The 24952-nt window shown below is 48.7% G+C and overlaps 1 protein-coding gene across 1 annotated transcript; it reads right to left on the reverse strand.

Moving 5' to 3' along the window:
- BCL3 (BCL3 transcription coactivator) lies at window positions 1-8576 on the reverse strand. Its single transcript, XM_074219323.1, has 9 exons — window positions 8348-8576; window positions 6746-6893; window positions 5073-5181; window positions 4601-4805; window positions 4000-4088; window positions 3798-3875; window positions 3361-3528; window positions 2901-3027; window positions 1-2677 (listed from the first exon to the last, which is right to left on the reverse strand). Exons 1-9 carry the CDS (start codon window positions 8574-8576, stop codon window positions 2487-2489), a joined length of 1344 nt encoding a protein of 447 aa, XP_074075424.1. The 3' UTR covers window positions 1-2486.
- Window positions 8577-24952: the final 16376 nt, after the last annotated feature.

The raw sequence follows: 24952 nt of genomic DNA on the forward strand, positions 1-24952 counted from the left end.
CTTCCATCTGCTTGGAATTTAGCATGTACAGATTTATTTAGATTTTTTTGTCTCCCTTGAAAAATGTGATCTGCTCAAAGGCAGGGACTGTTCATGCCTTTTCTTTGAATCCCCAGCTTTTTCCGTACTTCCTGGTTGTGGTGAGCACTTAACAAAAAAAGGAGTGAGACAAAGGTTTCATCTTTTCTCTCAGCAGAATTATACACACACACAGAGCCATAGTCATCCTTATACTTAGATCACACATAGACACTGGTAGTCAGGAACATACAGAGTCACATGGATGGGCCGACAATTAGACCCATTCAACAATCCTTTCCAAAGACCCTTTGAGGTAGACAGAGACAGGCAGAACTTCCAGAAGGGGAAATACAGAAAGGTGGCTAGAAATGATCAGGGAAGACTGTCTGAAAGAAACATAGCTGGGATAGACCTTGAAGAAAGAGGGGGAGGCAATGAGAGGGGAGGGGTGGAGGGGACCTTTTACTTGGGCAAAGAATGGACTGCCCATTTTGTGAGGAAACTTGACCTGGTGGAACAGAAGGAGTGTATGTCTACCTGAGAAGTCTGGACAGGAAGTTTTAGCTATGGAAAATCCCATGGAGGGGCCCTGAGAAAGGGGCAGTTCATTGGTTGGTTCTTGTCCCTGGTCCAACATGACTTCACTGCATTAGAGACAAATGACAGACAGTGTGTCTGATTGTGGCTGGTCAGACCAATATGAGATCTGGTTGCTATGCCACAGGTCAGGCACAAATCATCCATGAGAGTATTGAGGGTAGATTTTCTAAATTTTTGCATCCACTGTTTCTTTTGAGCTACTTCAATTCTGTTTTGTTCATGGATCACAGCCCCCTCACTGATGAGGACATGCCATACTTGGTGGTCCTGTGCCAGTATCTCCCATGCCGCACAATCAATTCTGAAGTTCGTCAGTGAGACCTTCAGGGTGTCTCGGTATGGCTTCTTCTGACCCCCTTCTGTGCCCTTGCCCTGTGTGAGTTCTCAATAAAAGTCTTTTTGGGGAGCATATGCCTGGCATTCTAACAATGTGACCAGCCCATCATAATTGCGTTCTCTGTAGTGATGTTGGAATGCTAGGCAGTTTAGCTGAGAAAGGACGTCAGTGTCTGTGATCTTCTGCTGCCGGGTGATCTTCAGAATGTTCCTAAGACAATTCAAATGGAAGCAATTCTGTTTCCTGACATGGTGCTGGTAGACTGTTCAGATGTCACAGGCATACAGCAATGAGGTCAGCACAACAGCTCTGTAGACCCCCAGTTTGGTGGGCATTCTAATTCTCCCTCACACTTTGTTTGGAGCTTCTCAAATACTGAGTTAGCTCTGGCAATGTGTGCATCAACCTCATCATCCATGTGTACCTCCCTGGAAAGGACACTGCCAAGGTAAGTGAACCTGTTCACAGTCCTCAAAACTTCTCCATTTGCTCTAATAGATGGTTCCACATATGGATGGTGCTGGTGTTGGTTGATGGAGTACCTAGGTTTTCAAGGTGTTGTTAGGTCAAAATTAGTGTAGGCAGCAGAGAATCATAGAATCAAATCATAGAATATTTTTGATGAAAGGACCATGGGCAGTGGATAGAGCGCTGGCCCTGGAGTCAGGAGTACCTAAATTCAGCCTCAGACACTTAATAATGACTTAGCTGTGTGGTCTTGAAGAAGTCACTTAACCCCATTTGCCTTGCAAAAACCTTAAAAAAAAAAAAGAAAGGACCATGGAGCCATGGAGACCACCTAGACCTCACTGAACAACTGAGGAAACAAAATCTCAAATTCCCCATTGGACAGAGGAGGAAACTGAAGCTCAGAGCTTTCTATTTGGTCTCACAACCACTCTGCCATTTTGGCCTCAACCTAGGCCTGGGAGGCACCAGGATATAGTGGAGGTCTCTAAGGATTAGGAAGATCACACAGCTAGGCTTCATTCCTACCCAGGTCTCTGGACTCCAGGGATAGCTCCCTTTTCAATAGCCAAATGTTCTTTCCCATTGGCTCCGGGATCGCACAGCTAATGAGAAACGAGAGGATTGGAAACCAAGTCTGCAGCCTCCATGTACTGGGTTATACCTGTCTAGCACACACACACACACACACACACACACACACACACACAGAAACATACGGTACAAAAATAGTTTATTACAAAAGTAAACTGAAATCCCCAATAATTTACATTGTCCTCAACCCCAGGGAGGTAGTCAGAGCCTGAGCCCTGGGGAGGTATCTTAGACAAAGGGTCTGGGAGTAGTGGGGGGGGGGGGGCAGGAGGGGAGTTGTGCCAGCCAGATGCTCAGTTCCCCTTGCAGAGGGTCAGAGCCAGGATGGGGAGTGGAGGAAAGTTAGGGATGGGGGGTATGTGTGCAAATCTTGGTCCTGTGAGTCTTGGTTAGAAGGAGGGACATGTGTCTTCACAGTTTTCAGGCGACCCTTCCCTTTAGCCCAAGGCCTTCCTCTCTTTTTTCCTCAGCTCCCGCCAGGAGCAGGGGTTTGGAGGACAGTCTGACCTGGGACTCGGAGAGGTCCCGTGTAGGGAAGAAATGCTGTCGGGGACTGGGTTGACAGGAAGAACATCTGGGGACCCTGGAGTGAGGTGGGGGGATCCTCAGAGGGAGAGCGGGGTGGCGATGAGGAGGCTGGAGATGCTGAAGGTGGCCCTAAAAGAGAAAAGAGTCATGAGGGGAGGAAAAGGTCTCCAGGTCTCTAAGTGGAGGAAGGTCAAGGGGGTCTCAGGAATCCAAGGACTCTAGAGATGAAGAGAGACAACAGGTGACTTAATTTAGGAGGTCCAGATGTCTGAGATGTCCCTGAAGGGACTGGGGGATCAGGAAGGGAAGGAGGCAAGGCTATCAGGAAGTTTGGGTCTCTGGGGGTTCTCACCACTAGATCCAAACTGGCTGCTGCTTTCAGGGGAGATAGGGGCACTTCCATCTTGGCTGGGTTCTGTTAGTCCCAGAGTGGGCTGAGGGCCAGGGCGGGAAGCTTTCCCTCTCAGGATGTCAATGACCTTAGGGGAAGAGGGATGAAAAAGGAAGGGATTTGGACCTCAGCTGTCTTCTCCATCTCTAGCCTTCTACACCTTTGGCACCCTGCCCCCTCCCCAAAGTTCAGCTCAGTCTGGGTCATCAGGCCTTGACCTCAGTCACCACCCCTGTCCCATTTCTGCCTCTCCCCCATCTCTTTCCTCTCCCTTCTGTATCTGATGCATGTGTATCCCCTCCGCCTCTCACACTTCCATGGCTGGCTGTCTCTCTACTGTCTTTCCTCTTCCCAGACACCCTGATGTACCAGTCTGCCTCCACCCCCACCCCCCCAAATTCAAGACCCAGGGAGGACTCACTCGCCGATTTCGAGCCACCATGAGAGGGGTATCATTGTGGCAGTTCTTGAGGCTGCTGTCAGCCCCATTCCGTACCAGAGTTCGGACCAGGGGCAGGAGGCCTCGGCCTGAGGCTGAGTGCAGGGCAGAGCTGCCTGAGTACATTTGGGCATTCACATTGGCACCATGCTGCGGAGGGGGAAGAGGGAACGATCAGAGCCAGGGGAAGAGACCAGAACATCTGGAGATGGGCTTCAGAGACCCTGGGGAATGGGGATCAGAGATCCTGGGGATAGAGTCAAAAACCCTGAGAGGATGGGAGCCAGAGATCTGGGGGATCAAAGACCCTGGGAAGATAGGGCCAGAGTAAGGAGATGGGTCCAGAGAAGGGAGATAAATACAACAAAGAGAACATGTCCTTGTTATTAGATGGCTGGAGGGAAAGGGTTCTCTCTCACCAGGAGCAGCAGCTGCACCATGCTCAGACTGTTGTTCTCCACTGCATGGATGAGTGGGGAGCGTCCACTCTTGATGTCCTGGGCAAGGAGAGGTGGGCAGGGAAGAGGAGAGACCAGGTCACCTCTCTGCCCTCCGGCATCAAGCCCTTGGCTCTAGGGCCCAGCCTCCCTAGCCTCCTGTGGCTCCTTCCCCCTCCCTCACCACAGCATCGATGTCAGCCCCACGGTCCAAGAGCAGCTGGACAGATTCTGCATCTTCTCCATTTACAGCCACATGCAGAGGGGTCAGCCCTGAGTGGGGCAGAGAATAGAAAGGAAGATGAGGGAAGCCCTGCACTTCCCTTCATCTCCCTAGCCCCCATCACTTCAACTTAGAGGGAAGAAATAGAGGAAGAAAAGTTGGAGGCTGATCTTGGCTCTGCACATCCTGGGGGCAGCCCCTTCTCTGGGCAAGAGAAAGATCCAGTGATTTCTAAGGTCCCTTCCACCTGACCTTCTGTTCTTTGTTCATTATAACATCTTGGGTTTCAGGTTCTCATCTAGCTCTGACTTTCGATACTTTAAAGACCCTTTCACTCTGACATTCCCAGTTGTAAGGACCCTCCCAGCTCTGCCAGTCCCTGTTCTAAGGACCCTCCCAGCTCTGTCATTTTCTTTTCTAAGGTGCCTCTCAGGTCTGATCTGGCATAGAACATAGCTCTAATATAGAATATTGTCGTATGTATATTCCTATGATTTCATCCAGGGTTCTACTAGGCTTTAGGTCCTGCCCCCCACCCCAGGCCCCAAGCTAAGTCCCTCACCCTCGTAGTTCCTGGCTTCCAGGCCCAGGGCCCCAGGGGCTGAGGTTTCCAGCAGGGCCCGCAGGCAGCTGGGGCTCCGGTGTTCACAGGCCAGGTGAGCTGCTGTTTGGCCATTTCGATCCAGGGCCATGGGATTGGCCCCCCTGGACACCAGGAGCCTCACCACTGAGGGCAGGGTAGTGATGACCGCTAGGTGGAGGGGTGTCTGCCCGGGAGAACAGCTGTGAGGACCCTGATCATCCAGACTCCTTCCCCTTCCCCCTCCCCAGGGCCCCAAACCTAGCCTACAAAGAGGAATCATCTCTGCTTTCAAAGAGTTTACAGTATGGGGGGGGGGGGATCCAGAAAGACTTGGAGGTTGTATGCAAGACCGCTGGCAAAATCAAAGGAATTAGCTAACAACTGAAGTCTAGCTGGGTGTGGACCCTCCTGTCCCATCCTGTCCAGCAGGGACCCCAGTGTTCAGGCTCACCTGCCTTAAATTATTGTAGACATCCAGGTCCCGACCCCCTTGTTGGAAGAGGTGGACCAGGCGCTGAACTGCTAGCAGGTTACCCTGGGCTACTGCGATGTGGAGGGGCCTGGGAAGACAGAAAGACCAGTGGGCGCCCTGCCTCGACCTCACTCTTCCCTCCGGCTGCCCCCCATCCCCATGAGAAGCAGCTAGGTGGGATGAGCTAAGTAGGGGAAGGGGAAAAAGTTTCAGCGTTGTGGGCCTGAGCATGCTCCCCGGGGCTCGGTTTCCCCTGTTTGTAAAGCTGTGGAGAAGGCGCTGGTCTGGATGGCCCAACAGCCCCTTTCACTAGCCCCAGGTCTGCGGCCCCTCCCATCCAGCCTGCTCCCCACGGGTGCTTTCTGCCTCTCTCCCCACGCTTCCCCCTCACCCTTCTTCCCCTGCATCCCTCAGTCCCATCCCTTTGGCCCCCACCTTCTGTCACCGGATCCCCCAGTTCCTCATTCTCCTCTTGCCCCCCCCACCCCCATCCTTGCCCCTGTCCCTCGGCCCCAGGCCCAGGGTTCGTGGGAGGGGCTCGAAAGGGGAGCAGGAGCTGCTGATTTCAGAGAAACCTTGGGGCCGGAGGCCGGAGTTCCCATAAACCGAGGCCTGGAGGGAGGGGGAGGGCGGGAGGGGGGAGGCGGGGCCGAAGGAAGTGGGGATGGGAGGGGCTGGCCCCGCCCTCACAGACTTCCAGTAACCAGGCTGGGGGGGAGGGGGCGGAGAATCCACTTCCTGCCCCAGGGAGGGGCGGGGGAGGGGAAAGGAGGGGGCAGAAGCTGACCGAGCTCCCCTTCTAAGACCCTGCAGCCCAAGAATTGCGGGGGGAGCAATGCCTCCTTTTGGGGGACCCAGGAGTAAGACTCCCAGTCCCCTTACTTTCCTTCTAGAGGTCCAGGAACCCCTTAGGATTGCAGTCTCCTTTCCTTCCCCCCAACCCTGGGGGGACCCCGCTTTCCTTTCAGACCCTGCCTTTAAAACCCCTCCATTTCTGACCCTTCCAGGGTCCAACCTATTAGCTTCGGCTCTCCAGGCCCCAGGTGCGGGGGGGGGGGTGCCCTGAGGTCAGCACCAAGGTCAGGGGTGAGCAGGTCCATTCCAGTAAGCCCCGAGATACCTCCCCCCCTGGCAGTGGGAGCTGAGGGCGGAAGGGGTTAAGGCCAAGTGTGAGTACTGGGGGGAGGCTGACGCAGGCCTGGGGAGCAGCTGGGGCTGCGGTGTGTCCTGCGGTCTGGGGCTTCCCCGGGAGGCAGCCGCTGCAGAAGTGTTTGTGTTGGGGGGCGGGGAGGCGGAGGATGAGGAGGAGAATGAAACGGAGGGGAAAAGGGACGCAAGGGGGAGGGGAATGGAGGGACATATGGCTGGCAGAGGGAGATGGCGATAGGGGAGAAGGGCAAGGGGCCCAAGGGTGTATTTGTCAGGGGGGAGGACAGGGGACAGGGAAGGAGAAGGAACCTGGGAGCGTATTTGTCAGAGGGGGAGGGAGTCGCAGAGGGAAGAGAGGGGACGTGGAAAGGGAAGAGACCCAGGGGATGTATTTGTCAGAGGGGGGAGGGAGTCACAGAAGGGGGAGAGGGAATATGGAAGGGGGAGTGGAAGAGAGGTGTGTGGCAGGCCTTAGAAGAGGCAGAGGCCCAAAGGTCACTCACGTGTCTCCATCCTCATCAGGTCTTGTGGCCTTGGCAATGTCGGCAGTGAGTGGGTTCTCCAGGGGACAGAGCACTGGGTAGGTGGGTGGTGGTAGGCTCAGTACTGGAAATGGGGTCCCCATAGCTGATGCAGGATATATGAAGGGGCCTGTAGGGGAGAGGTGTGAGGTTCTGAGATTTCCCCTCCCCCCACTACTGCTGCTGCTGCTGCAGCCTCTGCTGCTGCTGCTACTACTACTACTACTACTATTGCCTCTGCCTCTGCTGCTACTACTACTACTACAGCCTCTGCTGCCGATGCTGCAGCCTTAGCCGGTAACAGACATTGTGCTAAGTGCTTCCAAATTATTACTAATGACAGGGAAACAAGGACAGGAGGGAAGACAAACAGTTTCGTGTGAAGGAAGAGTGTCAATGAAATTCAGACTCTAAGTGAGATGGGAGCTCAGACCTAGCAGCCCATCCCAGGCACTGTGGAAAAATGAAAAGGCTTTGACGTTGGAGAACATCGCTTCAAATCCTGGTTCTTCCATTAAGCTACCTGTGAGACCCTGAGCAAGTCATGGAAACAGTTCAGGTCTCAGTTTCCTAGACTGTAATAAGAAAGAGTTAGTACTAAGTACTCTTTCAGCTTTATATCTCTATGATTTACACTCATCTATGAGGCTGGTGGGGTTTGCAGAATGTCAGAGCCTGAAGGAGGTTTACAGACAGTTTAAGTTCATCACTTTACAAAGGAGATGAGGAAAAATGACTTTCCCAAGGTCTTAGAATAAGTCAAAGACAGAGAGACAAACTCCCTGGAGTGGACTAAGGGCTTTGTGTGTGTGGATGTTGGGGGGGGGGATGCTGGGCAGGGCTGTGGTTTTTCTGAGTGACTCAGGGTCACATCACAGTGTGGCTAGAGTCAACCAGTTTGTGCAATGTCTTTGCTCCTGGGGTGGGGGTCAGAGCCTTGGGGGGACAGGTGAAGGGTGATTTGTCTTCTGGAGGGAGGCAAAATGAAGAAGACTGGACAAAGAGCCAGGAGGCAATTGAGTTGGGGAAGTGAGGATGGGAAGGGTTGGAGAAAGAAAGGGGTCTCAGGTTTGGGTAGGAGGGTAGGTTGAGAATGGTCAGGTGGGGGGGAGAAGGAAGAATGTGCTGGCATTAGAATGGAGGGAGGGGGTCAGGAAGGATGCAACGTTTGGGGAGTGGGAGTGGGGTTAGGATGGATGGGGGAATCAGAAGCAAAGGGGTCAGCAGAGGACAGACAGGTTGGAGGAAGGATGCCCAGGTAAGAACCAGGCCAGGATGTCCAGATGAAGGGCAGGATGGGGTCAGACAGGTGATCTGGCTGCAGGTGCCCAGGCTGGGTTGGGATAAGGGTGTCTGGGTTAGAATGAGGTAGGAATATGTGGAAGATAATCCCTTTGGCAAGGGTGGCCAAACCAGGAGGAAACAAAGTTACCTTGGCCAATGGATAGCTGCCTCAGGACAGGTGGAGGATGCCAGGTAAAGCACAGAGGCAGGACCAAAAATCGAGGCCTGGAGGAGGCCCCCTAGCTCCTGGGTTGCCTAGGCTACCAAGCTGAGGTGGTCATCTGTGTTCCCCTCACTCACCAGGATAGTAGATGGCTGTGGCAGGGCCCGGGAGGCCAGGGTACGCGCTGGGGCTCTGGGGCGAGGGTTCCGGGACTGGGATGATGCCAGGAGCCCCCGGCGACTCCTGGGGCTCCCGGTAGCGCCGCTTTCTCAGGGGCAGTGTGGCCTCGAGGTCGGGGGGCCCGGCTTTGGGCCGCATCCGTAGGTCCACGGGCCCCTCATCCATGTCCCGGGGGCATCGGGGCATGGCCGGGGGCCCCCTGACTGCCTCGAGGGCTCCCTGGGGTCCGCCGGGGCAGAGGCAGGCCGGCAGAGCTGCGCAGACCCGACGGGGCGGACGGAGGCCGGGTCGCCGCCGCCGGCGGCCAGAGGCTGCAGCCCGGCTGGGCTCGGCTCGGAGCTCAGCGCGCGGAGTCTCGCACCAGGGACTTCCCCTCCGGCCAGCTGAGCTGAAGGGACTTTTGTGAGTCGGGGCGGCGCCCGCCCTCCCCGCCCCTGCCCTCCCCCTCCCGCCCGGGCTTTCCTGGAGGCTCCGGGCTCAAGACTCTCCCCGCTTCTCTGCCCTCCTCTCTCCCGGGGTGTTGTTCTTTCCCCTCCCTATTTTCACACACACACACACACACACACACACACACACACACACACACACACACACACACACACACACTCTCTCTCTCTCTCTCTCTCTCTCTCTCTCTCTCTCTCTCTCTCTCTCTCCTTGCAAAGTCTCAGATTCTCTCTCTCTGTCTGTCTGTCTGTCTCCTTGCCAACGTCTCAGATTCTCTGTCTGTCTGTCTCTCTTTCTTTGCCCAGTCTCAGATTCTCCCTTTGTCTCTGCTGTGCGTCTCTCCTTTCTCTGTCTCTGATCTCCGACACAATCTCGGGGCTGTCTTTGGTCCCTAACTCTTCTCGCTGTGCCTCAGTGGGCCTCCCGCCCCTACCTCCTCTGCAGTCTCCGGGTCTTCTCTGTCTGTCTCTGGGGCTTGTCCGTCTTCCTGGGCCCCCCGTCCTGTCTGTGCCTGACTGTCCCCCCCAGCCCCCGTCTCCCTCTCCGAACCCTGCAGTCCTCAGGGTCTCTGTTCCCCTACCCCGCCCGCGCCCCCCTTCCACTATCTCCTTGCTTCCTGCCCATTTCTTTAGGGCTCTGCCCAGGCTGTTCCTTTTTCTCTCCTCCACCCCACTTTCCAGGAGGGAGGGGCATAGTGGATGGAGGGCAGGAGAAGGGCGGGGGCAGGTAGGGGGAGCGGAAGGCCGGGCAGACACCTGTGGAATGATTGAAAGGCAGAGCTAGGGAAAGTCAAAGACAGTCACGGATCTGGAAAGACCTAGATAGAGACCAAAGGTGGGGGAGGGGCAGGACAACCGAGGTCAGAGGGAAGCGGCCCAAGGGTGGGGGTGGGGAACAGGCCCAGCTGGTTGGGGGGAGGATGAGTCACAGAGTCGCTGGGAGGGAAAGGGAAGGAACCCTGGAGCCGCCCTCCCCCTGCTTCCCCCCCACTCCATACCCCCTCTGCACTGGTGAACCGAGCCCCCTTCTCTTTTTTATCCCAGATCCCCTCCTTGCCCCCTCCTCACAGGGATGGGAATGAAGGAGAAAGAGACTGGGGGGGGGGGCTAGCGGTGAGGAGGAATAAGGGGAGATGATTCTGCTCCCAGACTCCATCTACCTGGGTCTCCAGCGGCCTGTCTGGAGCCTGGCACTCTGCGCCTCTGGCCAGGATCTGTCTCTCTGGGTTTCCCTACTTTGCGCTAGCTCTCTGGCCTTGCTTTCTCCTCTCCCTCCCTGCACTCCCCTCCAGGAATGGGGGAGGAGGGGGGAACTGGGAGAAACCGGGGTTTTCCCGTTTTTCCCCAGGGGCGAGGCTCCTCCCAGCCCTGTCTTCTTCCCTCCTCTCTCTCCTTCCCTCCCCGCTTGAGGTTGAGTCCGGGTCACTGAGTCATGGAAGGGAAGGAGGGAGCGTCCCAAATCTCCCTCCCCCCCCCCCCCGCCCCCCAGTCTCCCAGACCTACACACTCCCCAGTCCCAGGCCCCAGAAAACTGTCTAGAGTCTCCTCTCTCATTCTCTTTCTCTGATCCTCTAAGAATCACAGACCCTCCAGATCATGAAAGAGTCAGAAAGCTCTTTGGCTCCCGTCCCTTCGTCTTTGAGCTGTCTGTCTCACTCCACTGATGGGGTGTTGTAACAGAGACTATTGGATGCAGAATCAGAAAAGTAGGCTTCTTCCTAGGGGTGTGACCTTGGACAAGTCATTTCCCATCCTCTAAGCCTGTTTTCTCATGTGTAAAATGCTGGGGGTTGGAACACCTTCAGGCTCCTTCCAGTTCTGGGTCTGATGAATGAACCCTCTTGTCTATCTTCCTCTCTGTTTCCATATGGCCCGGTTCTTCCCCCTTCCTCTGGAGAGTTCCCTGGGTGTCCCACTGTTCTGTGACTGTCTGGTCTCGCATTAAACACGCTGCCCTCAGGGTCTGTTTCTTTGCTTCACAATCCCAGGTCTCATCTCCAGTCTCTGGGACCAAATTAATGGAAAAGAGTGTGGATAGGGGAGACTCTCCTGCCCCACCCTCCTCCACCTCACCCCTTAATCAGACCTTCTCCTGGACTTGGACCCCACTTTTCCACTCCCTTCCCCCCTCCACTTCCCCAGAAATCATTAACTTGGGGCCTGATGGCCAAGGCTAGGGACAGTTCTGGGCCCAGGTCAGAGTTCAAGGAGCTAGGTGGGGTAGGGAGGTGTCTGTCTCAGTCCCTTCCTGTGTCTCCCTCCCAATCACTTTGTTTCTGTTGCTCCTGGCTGGTGGAGGGGTAGTGGGCTGGGATGGGGGTCTACCCTCTCTATTAAACAACGGAAGGCAGTCTGAGGGTCCAAGGATTTCTGAGGTGGGGAGAGGGGAGGATTTGAGGAAGTTGGGGATTTGAATAGAGCCTAGGGAAAGACTGGGTCTGAGGAGGATCTCAAGGTCTGGGAGAATCTGAGAGCAGGGCTTAATGGGGGAGGGGAAGGCAAAGGTGACCCAGCTCTCCCCACTCCCCCCTCACACAAGCTGGGCCTAATTTCCCAGAATCTCCAGGAGATCAGGAAAGTCCCGGCTTGGGGAGTCTCCTCCCTCTCTCTTTCCAGTGTCGGGAATGGGAATGGAAGAGACAGTTGGGCATGATAAACCTATGCCCTCCTCAACACAGAATTGGGAAGGGGCTTTAATTAACTCTCACCTATCACTTCTGGGCTACTTTCTGGGAAATATGACATTTTGGGGCAAAGAGAATCATGGGTTTCTCCTTCTCCAGGTTTCTTTCCTTCCCAGAACCTTCTTTCAAACTCCATCCTTTGACTATATAACTTGAGTCAAGTTACTTTTCCGATTCTGGAGAGGAGGCTCTGTTATCTCTAAATCTTTTGGGGTTAGGACCTGTCTGCCTCACCAAGTCATGCTCCACTCCTTCCAAATCTATCTCAATACATCAGCTCCCAGGAGTCATCCAAGCTTCACTACATGGCCAATATCCCAATGATGCAGAGAAACACGTTCTGCTAACAAATGGGTCACTGGTGCCTTTCTTCATTGGCCTCAATGTTCCCTCTTACTGCACTGGATGCTCTCTGAGGGTAGGGCTGGGCCTCCTCTCTCTTGTGGTGGCTCCCTAGGGCAGGTCCCAGATTCAGGGCCTCTCCCTCAAATTGCCCAAGCAACAACTTGAATCAATCCTAGACTCTGAATTCCGAAGAAACCTGGTTCTAAATCAGAGTGTGAATCTGGCCCAACTTCCTGGAGGAGGAGCTATTCCCTCTCCTCCCCCCCCCCCCTTTCCTTCCAACCTAGGCCTTCCCTGCCCTGGGGAGACTGCCTTATCCTGGCACAGAACCCACCCTGCCCCACCCCAGGGCTTTCTGCCAACATTTAATCTTCTTGGAGTCACAGGCTGGAGGGGCTGTTGCAACATAAACCCAAAGGCCACCCCCACCTCTCCTCTTCCAGGGTGATCAGGATGAAATTCCTCTTTTCTGGAACTTTTTTAGGTTTTCTCCGAGGGGACACTGAGGTAGACCTAGCTAGACCCAAGCCCTAGGCAACCCAGGTGGGAAAGGGTGTGAAGGATCCTGGAAAGCTTGGAAAATGGGAGAACTCAGGAGGGGGCAGTGTGGATCTGGGTGAGTAGCTGAGGGTGGGGGGGAGGACAAATGGTGAAGAAGGTCCTCCCCTAGGGTGGGACAGAAGGCATGGTTCTGCTTCCTTGACCCCAGAGGCCTGTGGGTGCTGCAGCCTCTCCATCCTCCAGGCCAAAGAAAGGGAAGTCCCAAGAGCCCTGGGAAAGGCCCCTCCCTTATCCCCTCTGCACGTCCCGGAAGCAGGAGGCCATCCTGTCTAAATTTCCAAGTAGTTTTGTGTCCTGAAGAGCAGGAGCATTGGGTGGGAACTGAGGTGTGCTCTGTGTTCTCTCCGTGTGGAAAAATCTTCTGGAGGGCAGGGCCCCTGAAGACCCCTGGGAGGCAAAGGGAATTACCTTCAGAATTGAATGAGCAGGGTAAAATCCTTATTCTGCTACCTGTGACTTGGGGGAACCGACAAAAAACCATGTGGACATCTCTGAGCCTCAGTTTCCTCCTCTGACCTAGATGATTTCTGAGGTTCCCTCCAGCTGTTTGCACAGAACCAACTCATTTTGGGTGAAACTAGGAGTCCTTGAATCTTTGGTCGATTCCCAGGAAATGGGTGCCTCCCCACAGAGACCACAAAGAACCCCAGCCCTGGCCACCACAGGATTAAAAATAAAAGAGAGAAAAGTCCCGGAGCTCCTGGGAAGAACTCTTTGCCCTGAAACCAACTGCACCCTTGGCCCTTCCTCAATCTGAGGCCTCTGGCTCAGGGTCAGATGGCATCTTTCCCACGCCCAGACTGGACAGTTTTTCATCTACCCCCCCCCCCCACATACACACACTGACACCTGCTTTCCATCTCCAGCTTTGTCACTAACTCATTGAGTAATCATGGGCAAATCTCTCTGCTCCTCTCTGCCTCAGTTTCCTCGTTTACAAAATGAGGGTGTTGGGAATTGATACTGAGATTTATTTTGGACTTTTTTTTAGGGTTTTTTTTTTTTTTTTTGCAAGGCAATGGGGTAAAGTGGCTTGCCCAAGTCCATACAATTAGACAATTATTAAGTGTCTGAGGCCAGATTTGAACTCAGGTACTCCTGACTCCAGGGCCAGTGCTCTATCCATGTACCACCTAGCTACCCCTATTTTGGACATTTCTAAGGACTGTTCCAGTTTTTCCATCCTATTTTTTGTTGTTTTTGCAAGGCAATTGGTTAAGTGACTTGCCCAAGGTCATACAGTTAGGTAATTTTTAAGAGTCTGAGGCCTGATTTGAACTCAGGTCCTCCTGATTCCAGGGCCAGTACTCACCATCCCATGTTCTAAGCACTTTTCCACTCCTAACTTGATGAGTTCAATTTTTAGCAATGCCCAAGTAAAGGTCAGGAACCAAGATTTAGAAGCAATTTGCATTATTATTCTTTTTTTTTACCTTACCTTCTTTTCCTAACATGTGTCTCTCCTGCAGAAAGCAAATAACATTTCCTGCAGAAAGAGTAAGCAAAAAAGAGTTCAGAAAGATTAATTACCAAGGCAGCTGAATGGGACTATACACTTATGCTCCACAAGAATCCACAAGAATAGCAAGGGAAACAATTGTAAACTCTACAAGGCAGGGAGAGGTGCTATCTCTTATTCTATCCTTTGTGTGTGTGTGTGTGTGTGTGTGTGTGTGTGTGTGTGTGTGTGTGAAATAAGCTTTCCTATAGATCCTCCTATGTGCTCTATACTAAGCCCTTTTTATAAATTCTTACAACAATCCCATAAGGGAGGTGTGGCTCATTGTTCTCTCAGAGAAAGCCAAATCTCCCTTTTTGGAAGTCTATGATCTCTCCCAGAGAACTATGATCTCTATTTTGAAGCTGAGGAAACTGAAGAAAACAGAGGTTAAGTGACCTACCCAGGGTCATACAGCTTTTTAATATCTGAGGCTAAGGAACCAAGACTTAATTGGGTACACTTAGCTCTGCTTGTCTGATGAGTCTAAGTTACCATCATTTCCATCTGGTTCACAGATGGTCCTTTGCTTTGTCCAATTTTGCAGATTCTCCACTTTTAAAATTAACCATTTTGGGGCAAATGGTAAGGAGCAAGCAGATTGGCTTCAGCTTCCTCATTGGCTCTTCCCCAGTCCGTCTTTCCTCCCTCTGGATTGTGCTCAACTAATTCTTTCTTGTTTTCTTAAGGGGAGTGGCCCCCCAAAACCATGGCAGCTGCATCTGTGGCCCCACCTCACCCACCAAGTAATTCATATTCTCCATTTCAGAAGGTAAAACCTGCCCCTCCTCCAGGAAGTCTTCCTTGATGCATACCAGGTGACTTAGCTGAGGGGTTCCGGCCCTCTTGTATAGAGATTTTACACTTAGTAGGATTATTGTTAGGATGGAAGTTTCTTGGGAGCATGGATTAGTTCATTTTTTTTGCTTTGCACATTCAGTTGTGTCCTTCTCCCTGTGGCCCCATTTGGGGTTTTCTTGGAAGAAACGCTGGAGTGCTTTGCCTAGTTCCTTCTTTTGTAATACAGGAGAAACAGGGTGAAGTGACTTGCTCAGGGTCACACAGTTCAGAAGTTTCTGAGATCAGGTCTTCCTGATTCAGGGCTGGTGTTCTATCCACTGTGCCATCTAGCTGTTCCGACAATTGCTTGATGACTGATTGGTTGTTAAACCTTTTAGTCTCACATTTTAAAGTCTTAGACATAGAATTTTACTTCCTTAGAAGTCTATAGGTGGTGCAGTGGATAAAGCACTGGTCCAGTAGTCAGGAGGACCTGGGTTCAAATCCGGTCTCAGACACTTAATAATTTCCTAGCTGTGTGGCCTTGGGCGAGCCACTTAACCCCATTTGCCTTGCAAAAAAACCTAAAAAAAAAAGAGGTCTATAGAATGCCTTTGTAGCCTTTTGGACTCATGGAAAGAGCCTTAGGATGTGAGGTGGATGGGACCTCCCTGGGCCACCACCCAGGCCAGACTTCCTTTTTTCTGTAACTGCTATACAAGCCCCCCAGTGAGGGAATTATAGGACTAGCATGGAAAACAGGGCCTGGCTCAGGCTAGGCCCTTCTTAGTTAAACAGTTGAATTGAATGGAATTTGGGTAGCAATTAGGGAGTGTCATACTAGATCTGAAATCAAGAGGACTCATCATCATGAGTTCAAATTCAGCCTCAGACACATTTTAGCTGTGTGACTCTGGGCTAAATAGGCTGATTCACCCTAATTTGCCTCAGTTTCACATCTATAAAATAAGTTGGAGAAGGACTCCAGTATCTCTGCAATGAAAACCTCAAATGGGGTCAGGAAGAGTTGAGCACAACCTGACAACAACAAAATTGCTCATTTTTAAGTTGGAGAAAGGCAGTCCACAGAGTAGAAGGGAATGCTGTAGGTCACTTGGGGTTCAGCTTGCACCCAGAGACCAAGAACTCAGACTTCCTTATTGACTCCAAGGTCTGTTGGGCCCACTGCTGTTTCTACTCCAAAAATTGGGTCAGAGGGTGGATGACCTCCAAGATCCCTGCCAGTTTTATATCTATGAGTTTATGAGAGGGTTATGAGGGGTGTGTGTGTGTGTGTGTTTATAGTGGGTTCAGTGTGTTGTCTGGAAGACTCTCACACATACATACCGAGACACAGAGAGAGACAGAAAGAGAAAGAGACAGAGAAACCCAGAGAGTGAGGGGGAGAGAGGCAGATAGACAGACAGACAGACAGACAGACACACACACACACACACACACACACACACACACAGACAAAGACAGAGACAGAGAGAATCTACATTTGGGGTTGGCACTTTCAACAAATGAGAAGTGAAATGCCACAGAACAGAGGGTGATAGGATTGGAAAAGGGAGAGGCAAGGATAGAGCATACTCTCTCCCTCACCCCATTCTCATTCCCTTGACTCATTAAATCAAGTTGGAGTTGCATCCAACTGCCACCTGTCCTGGCAGAGAATGAGGAGGGTTGGGCTATGTGGGGAAGTCCCAGGCTGAGCCTCACCTTCCCAGCACCTGGTATATACTGGGATTCTGGAATCCTGGACTGTTTGAGGCAGGTGGACTTTGCCTGCTGAGGCTGGAGAGTTGGTGATAAGGGCTGAGGGTGAGGAGGAAGGGAAAGATGAACCAGGAAAGGAAAATGACCCCCCTTTCCCTCTAGATAAGCAGCTTGAAAAATAGAATTCTGGGGCCCCCTCCAAGGACCAGGAGGAAGAATTTTCAATATGTCCCAACTTGAAAGGTCTTTGTTGTTCAGTTGTATCTGAATCTTTATGACCCTATTTGGGGTTTTCTTGGCAAAGATATTGGAGTGCATTGCCATTTCCTTCTTCTGCTCATTTTCAGAAAAGGAAACCGAGGCAAACAGGATTAAATGACTTGCCCAGGGTCACACAGCTAGTAAGAGTCTTATTTCAGATTTGAACTCAGGAATATAGGTCTTCCTGATTCCATGTTGATTACTCTGTAGACGATGGGGACCCCTAGCTGCCTTGTTTCTGAAGGGTTCTAAATATCCTTAAATATCACAAAAATTTTTTTAACTTTTTTTTGGCAAGGCAATGGGGTTAAATGACTTACCCAAGGTCACACATTTACCAAATATCACAAGATTAAGAGCTTTATGGGACCCAAGAAATCATAGGATCACAGAGTTAGAATGGAAGGAATCTCAGGGGACCATTTAATTCATCCTCTTCACTTTACAGAAAGAGGCTACTGGGCCCAGAGAGGACAAGGGACTAATGCTAGGCCACACAAATAGAATGGAGAATTTGCACCCTGACCCTCTGATTCTAAACTTGTGTTCAAAAAGCAACTTCAAATGTATCAGTAGATTGGGAGGTGTGGCTAAAATAGTCTCCTGCCTCTGTCTTTCCTGGATGACTATTGGAAATGAAGAGGGGGAAACACCAACCATTTATGATTTCCAAAGAGTTACTGCAACTGAAAATTTGCAATATTGTTATAGCGACAGAAGGAAGCCACTATCACAAAGCACCCTTATGGCTTCAGGTGGAACAGGTCAAGCCAGATTAACCTTGTTTCCTTCAGTGCCAGGGTTACTAGACTGGTAGTAACATGTAAACATAAGGAACTGTGTTTTAAAAAAAAAAGTTTTGTTGAATTTTTTTAAGCTAAACATTTTTGTAGGACCTAATGTGTGTTGTAGTTATTTGTCCTTTGTTCTCAAAGAGGATCGTGACATCAGGGAGGTGATGCCATGACATGCAAGTGAATTGGATTTAAGTGAGGTAGAATTGTGCAAAGTCACCAGTCTCACTTTCTTTACTGAAGCTATCTGGTGCCAATGGCAAGAAATAAATTAGGATGATTGGAGAAAGCCCAGGATGCAGCAGGAAAACTAGGCTTTCTTGAGCTAAGGTCTTGAACAGGTCTGTTTGACAGAAAACACCATTCAGTAATTCAACAAATAAGGTTAGGTAAGAATGAGGCAAAGAATGGCCTCTTTTACCAAGTCAAAAAAAAATAATCCATCTGGGAAGGGAAGACTCTCAGGATTCCTGAACAGAACAGAAAAAAGTGCTATTTATACTCAGTCTCAGCGATTTACACAACACAACAGAAACCAAACAATGAAGGAGTGGGGCATGGACCAGATTACTATGCTAAATACTTTACAATTATCTCAAGAGTTTGATCCTCAAACTCTTAAATAAATTTATTTTTCTAACTACATGCAAAGACAGTTTCATCATTCATTTTTTTGTAAGGTTTTGAGTGTCCCATTTTTTCTCCCTCTCTCCTTTCCCTTCTCCCTCCCCTTGACAGCAAATCATCTAATATAGATTATTCAATTGTAATTATGTTGAATATTCTCATGATTTTTAGAGCTATGGTGGCAGGTCCATTTCTTTCTTCCTCTATGGTAACTTGAGAGTTAGGTACAAGAGAATGGCTGCCTCAAAAGCCAATGGGGCACCTCCTAGAAACACCTGAGCTGGAGAATGAGTGTTGGGGAGCTAGAGATTTCAGATCTTCCCAAGAGAGGTGGGAATGCTGCCCCTGGAAGTGTTAAAAGCAAGATGAGTTAGTTTCATTTTTCTCTGCAGTAATACGATCCATTTAATTTACAGGGGAAACCATAATCCTCTAGAGTCCAGAGATGTTGAAGGAGAGAAATTAAAATCTCAATGGGATTGGGGTGCTGTTGTTATCTCTATTTTACACTTGAGGAAACCGAGGCAGCGATTAAGTAAAATTAGTAATAAAAACTAACATTTATGTAACACTGCGCACCAAGCACTTCACAATTATCATTTTATTACCACTATTATTACACAATTGACTAGGTCATACAGTTGGTAAATGTCTGAGGCTTCATTTTTTTTTTTAAAGATTTTTCAAGGCAATGGGGTTAAGTGGCTTGCCCAAGGCCATACGGATAGGTCATTATTAAGTATCTGAGGTCGGATCTGAACCCAGGTATTCCTGACTCCAAGGTCGGTGCTCTAACCATTGCACCACCTAGCCTCCCCTGAGGCTTCATTTGAACTCACATCTTCCTAATTCCAAACCACAATTTCATTGCGCCACTTAGTTATAAGTGATGTTTGCAAAGATGATGCTATTGGTGTGGACAAAATGAAGAATTGCAGACTAGACAACAACTATAGGGGAATTGGGAAGTGAATGGAGAGTAGAACCCAAAGAGAACACATCAGTGGTTAGACACCAAATATAAAGGTCTCCAGTAGAGTGCTCCAGGGATCTGTCTGTGAGGGTGGGAGAGAGCCAGTGATTTAATCAATTCAGAGAACTATGAATAAGAAATTCCCATTACTAATGCAGGTCGGCAACTTAAGTTTAGAAAGTTAAATAGAACATTGAAAGATAGAATGACATAGACAGGGAGACAGAAGGAAAGGAGAGAGAGGTGGGGGGGGGGGTGGAGAGCACCAATTTGTGACCTAAGCAAGGCTTAAATTCAGGCCTTCCCTGTTTTGTTTGTTTTTGCTTTTGTGGGACAATGGGGTTAAATGACTTGCCCAAGTCATACACCAATTGTCTGGGGTTGGATTTGAACTCAGGTCCTTCTGACTCCAGGCAGCTGCCACCTAGCTGCCCCCTCAGGGTTTTCTAACTCTGAAGTCAGTTCTCTTATCTCCTCCACCATGATTCCTCTCAGTTTAACAATTTTACCCAGGATTTATCTTAAGGTTTAGAAGACATCTTTATCAAATGTGAAAATTTCACAGAACTACAGGGGATAAAGGGGATTACAGAGTCAAGATCCCAAAATATTTTTGCAGCCTAAAAGCCTGAGTCAAATCCAATAAAATTTAATTAGGGCAGCTAGGTGGTACAGTAGATAGTACAGGTCTAGAGTCAGGAATATTCATCTTCCTGAATTCAAACCTTTTCTCAGACCCTTACTACCTGCTGAATCACTTAACCCTGTTTGCCTCAGTTTCATCCTCTGTAAAATAGAAAATGATGACTACTTCAATCTCCCTGTCAAGAAAACCCCATTGAGGCTGTATTTGAATGGGACTAAATATCTAGTGAAAGTAGTAAGTTAGAATATTTTATTAATGTAAAAATTTTTGACTATACTTATCATCACAATAGCTTTAATAGTCTTTGAGAGCTACACTTTTTGTATATTTCCTTGCAGTAATTTCTAGTCTTTTTATAGATGAAAGTTTTTCAAAATTCAAAAAAAATAGTAAGTTAAAACTATATAATTAAGTCAATGGTGATGGACTTGCTTATCTCAGCAGTACAATGATCAAAAACAATTCTAAAGGACTCGTGCTGGAAAATACCATCCACATCCAGAGAAGGAACTATGGAGGCGGAATGAAATCCCTTCATAGATCTGTCCCTATTTGTTTTATGCTTTTTGGTTTTTTGCCCTCTCATAGTTTTACCCTTTTGTTCTGATTCTAACTTTACAATGTGATTAATATGGAAATGTGTTTAACATAGTTATATAGGAATAACTTTTATTAAGTTATTCAATTTCAAAGGGATGGGGGAGGGAGTGGAGGGAAGGAAAAAAACGTGGAATTCAAAACCTAATGAAAAAATGAATGTTGAAAACTATCTTTGCATGTAATTGGGAAAATAAATAAATGAATTTATTTTTTAAGAAAGAAGAAAAGAAAAACCATATAGTTAAAAAATTATTGAGAACAAAATGAGAAAAGTATTACTAGACAAAAATCTGACTGAAAAAGATCTAGGGATTTGTGTAGAACAAAAAATCAATATGAGTAAACAGTGTGAAAAACAACCAAGAAAGTCACCTCAAACTTGAAAGGGAGTGTGGTGTTCAGAACTTTGCAGGTGATAGTCTTATTATGTTTTACCCCGGCCAAACCAAATCTGTCATGTTCTGTTCAGGCCTGGGCGCCACATCTTAAAATGTAGATCGTAATTAACTGGAGAGTAACCAAGATAGTAAAGGATCTCAAACTTGAATCATATGAACATTAGTTGGAGGAATTAGGCACAGTTAGCTTGAAGAACATATCTTGGCTCATTAGTCTAGTCCAGATGAAGAAGCTTTCTCTGCCATGGCAGATTGGCACCTTCTCTGAAACTTAAAGGTCTTAGAGTTTCCCAGAACACTGAGATGTCACCCAGGTTCTCAAACCCAGAATTGTGTCAGAATCCAGATCTTCCAGGCATTGAAGTCAACTCTCTGTTCACTACACAAGGTCATCTCTCTATGCTGATTACTGCCTAATAGTATCCCAAAGGTTCACAATTCTGGTCTCCTTGGCCTCTCAGAACAGAATTAGCCATTGTGAAAGCAAATTGCAAAGAGTTCCATTTCAACTTAATATTTTGTTGTTTCTGTTGTTCAGTCATATCTGATTCTTCATGACACCATTTGGGGTTTTCTTGGCAAAGATACTATTTCCTTCTTCAATTCATTTGACAGATGAGGAAACTGAGGCAAACAGGGTGAACAAATTTGCCCAGGGTCTCAGAGCTAGCAAGTGTCTTAGATAAGATTTGAATTCCGGAGTTCAAGCCAGGCACTCTAGCCACTGTGTCACTTAATTGATCTGGATATATGGAAAACTTTCCTAATGACTAGAGTTAGTCAAAAATGAAGTGGGCGGGGTGGCTAGGTGGTGCAGTGGATAGAGCACCTGCCCTGGAGTCAGGCGTACCTGGGTTCAAATCTGGCCTCAGACACTTAATAATTCCCTAACTGTGTGGCCTTGGGCAAGCCACTTAACCCCATTTGCCTTACAAAAACCTTAAAAAAAAATGAAGTGGGCTTTGCCAAGAGGTAGTGGGCTGGGGACCCAGGCATGGCTATTTTATAGAGTGGTTTCTTGGCCAGCTCTAGATGGATTGAACACGATTTTCTTGCCTCCGTCCCTATACTGGACTTCCATGATTCTGTGAGTGCCTGATGTCAGGGATGGAAATATCCAAGTCCATGCAACATGAGAGCCAGGAGGGACCACCTTGGTAGAAGTGACCATCCAGGCCACATTGCCCTTGCTCCTGCTACATCCTGCACCTGGGTAGATGACAAAGAATAATAGGACTAAGACATCAAGGTTGACTCGTATTTTACCTAGAGGGAAACAGAAGTCCCAAGGAGCAGAGAATTTAAGGTTGAGAGTAATGTTGAAGGTCAGCTACTTTGTAGAAGAGGAAAATGTTGTTCCAAGAGAAGACAAGAATCCCTTCAAGGGTCAGATCAAAGTCTTTCTTCTGCTGGAAACTTTCCAATCCTTCCTTCTATTGACTATTCTGACTTCTCTCTATATCTTGACTGTATGTAGTAGTTTGCAAGTAGGACTCCTCCATTATTCTGCAAGCTACTGGAAAGAACAGACTATTTTCAACTTCTCTTTGTATCCTGAGGGATATGTGCTTTTTTTATTTTGACTTGGCTTCCATAGAAAACCTAAGTTAAGAAAGGAGGAAGATTTGAAACCAAGTCACTTGATCCCAAACTTAGATCACCATTCATTGCTGCCTCTGGACCCGGGCCACTCAAACACTCAACAGGGCAGTTTGGATCTAGGTCTCCTGACTTCGAAAGAGTTGGCCTGGATTACAGGTCATCTCATGCTGACATTCTCCAACTCCTAAAAGTTAATGGGACAGTTCAGGAGAATAGGTTGGTATGACCTGGAGCCATCTGGGAGGCCTTCCCAGAGAAGATAGGACCTGAGCTAATTCATGAAGGATGAGGTAGATTTGGAGGAGAGGAATATACAGACCAAGATGGAGAATATGGTTGAAGACAGAAGATTGTGGAAAGCCTCCAATGCCAAGAACTTGGGTAGGTAGTATGGCCCTATCCTCTCCATACCCATCCTTGAGGACATTATCCATAACCCCATAGGGGTTATCCATAACCAGAAATGTTTCTAAGAGCAGCTGAGAAGGTACGGGAGTAGAGAAGGGGAAATAGGCCAACAATGGAAGCCTTCTTTTTTCTGGAATGGGTCCCAGGCAATGAAGGAAGCCAAAGTTGTTTGCACTGCCACCGGGAGGACTCAGTTAATCAGGTCATGGCCAACTGGAGTTGGGGGGAAGGGCCAGAGAGGAAACTGTTCTCAGCCTTCTTGGGAGATTGTCTCTCTCCGTGCTCCCAAGCCCTTTCTGGACCAGAAAGCCCACTATGTGCAATGTATCTATTTGGATGAAATCTTAGAACTTTGAAGTCATCAAAAAACATTAAGAGTCTTCTGGGCACAGCACTGTCTTATGGATTTAAAGGAAAAAAAAAAAAGAAAAACAGTCCCTGTCCCCAAGGCTTCAGAGTCTAATGGATCTGGAATGGTGGAGGCCAAAAAGTGTGTTTGTGTGTGTGTATGGGGTGGGGGGAAGTGTTCAATTTGCAGCCATCATAGAGGAGATCAAGTGCCTTCTTTGTCCCAGTCTCCATAACCTTGGACAAAGGCATTCATCAGTCTTGCCCTATCCTCTTTAAAATAAAGGGCTCAGGCAAGATGGGCTCTAAATTCCTTTTTTTTTTAGTTTTTTTTTTTGCAAGGCGATGGGGTTAAGTGACTTGCCCAAGGCCACACAGCTAGGGAATTATTAAGTGTCTGAGGTCAGATTTGAACTCAGATATTCCTGACTCCAGACCTGGTGCTCTATCCACCTAGCTGTCCCCTTAGTTCCTTTCTGACACCAAATCTATGATTCCTTCATTGGGATTCTTTATCTGGAGTAGGTGGTGATGCCATGACAAGCACATGAATTTCATTTGATTGAGGGAGGTGGTGTGCTAAACCACCAGCCTCACTTTCTCCTCTCAAGCCTTCTGGGTCCAGTGGTCAGTTATGAATCAGAATGACTGGAGATGGATTGCCCAAGGTAACTTAGCTAGAAAGTTTCTGAGGTTGGATCTGAACTCAGGTCCTTCTGATTACAGGGCTGGCACTGTATCCACTATACAACCTAGCTGCCCCTATCTATACAAACACACACACCCACCCACCAAGAATCCCTGGAATAGACCATAGAATGTCAGAATTGAAGGAAATTCTAAACCAAAGTACCTCAGACCTATTGGGGTTTTCATATCAAGTTCAGTTAAAGAAACTGAGGCCCATCCTTAGAAAGGCAGTGGCTTACTCAAGGAGACAGAGCAATTCAGATCCAAGATACAGTTTTTTTCTATTCTTAATTAATAATGATAAGAATGTATATTGACATTGAACCCATCCAAGTTACCAAATCTTTTACACATATTATGCCCATATCTGGCAAGAATGTTTACTCCTGTTTTCCAAATGAAAAATTAAAAAATTTTGTCTAAGATCACAAAACTGAAATTTGACTCTTCTCCCAACACCACTGCAGTCATCCTCTCAGCTCAAGACACTCATTGGATTAGGGGACATAGTTTGGTGGAAGAGATAGGGAGAGAAAAGGGGAAGGAGCTGACATCTTTGGAAGGATCTGAGATGATTGAGTTTAGAGTAAGGGCTCCCTGTGAAGATTTGCTTTTAAAAATATCTTAATAACTGTATTCCAATACAAACGATCTCGTTGTAATCCTGTGTATTTTTATATTATGCATTTAAAAACATGGTTAGGAAAATGAACTTGAGGTTTCACCAGACTTGACAGATCAAGGGCTTAGGATAAGGAGAGGGGCCTAAACATCTAGCCTGAACTCCATCCAGGACCCTATACTGTCCCAGGCAAACAAAGGGTGTAGCTCTCTTGTTATCTTTATTTTTAAGACTGCCCGGCTGGTTTTCCCCTTCAAGCAGGAGGAACTAGTGTTCTTCCCCCCACCCCCATCATAGCCTTTGTCCCTTTCCCCCTCTGGCCTTGAAGGCCCCACCCAGAAACAGGGACCTTCACCACACCCTGGTAATCCCCTGGAACAGTTAAAAGGGATTTTAGAGACCAGATGGGCTAAATCCCCTTATTGTACTGTGGGGGGAAACTGAGGATAAGCATCTACCCCACCCAGATGACCTGGGACAATGAGGCCCCTACAGCAGTAAGAAGGGTTGGGGTGCTCTGGGAAAAGGAGTTAACCAAGCTGTCTCTGAGCCCCACT

The sequence above is a fragment of the Macrotis lagotis genome, chromosome 1, assembly GCF_037893015.1.
Source record: "Macrotis lagotis isolate mMagLag1 chromosome 1, bilby.v1.9.chrom.fasta, whole genome shotgun sequence".
In the NCBI taxonomy this organism is placed as follows: Eukaryota; Metazoa; Chordata; class Mammalia; order Peramelemorphia; family Peramelidae; genus Macrotis; species Macrotis lagotis.

Excerpts from the sequence above, each read along its gene's own strand:
- BCL3 (XM_074219323.1), bottom strand. The coding sequence starts at position 8,576 with ATGCCCCGATGCCCCCGGGACATGGATGAGGGGCCCGTGGACCTACGG. Across the intron at positions 6,894-8,347 it reads CACAGCCATCTACTATCCTG|GCCCCTTCATATATCCTGCA; the intron begins GTGAGTGAGGGG and ends TCTCCCCTACAG. Across the intron at positions 3,028-3,360 it reads TGGTGGCTCGAAATCGGCGA|GTCATTGACATCCTGAGAGG; the intron begins GTGAGTCCTCCC and ends TCTTCCCCTAAG.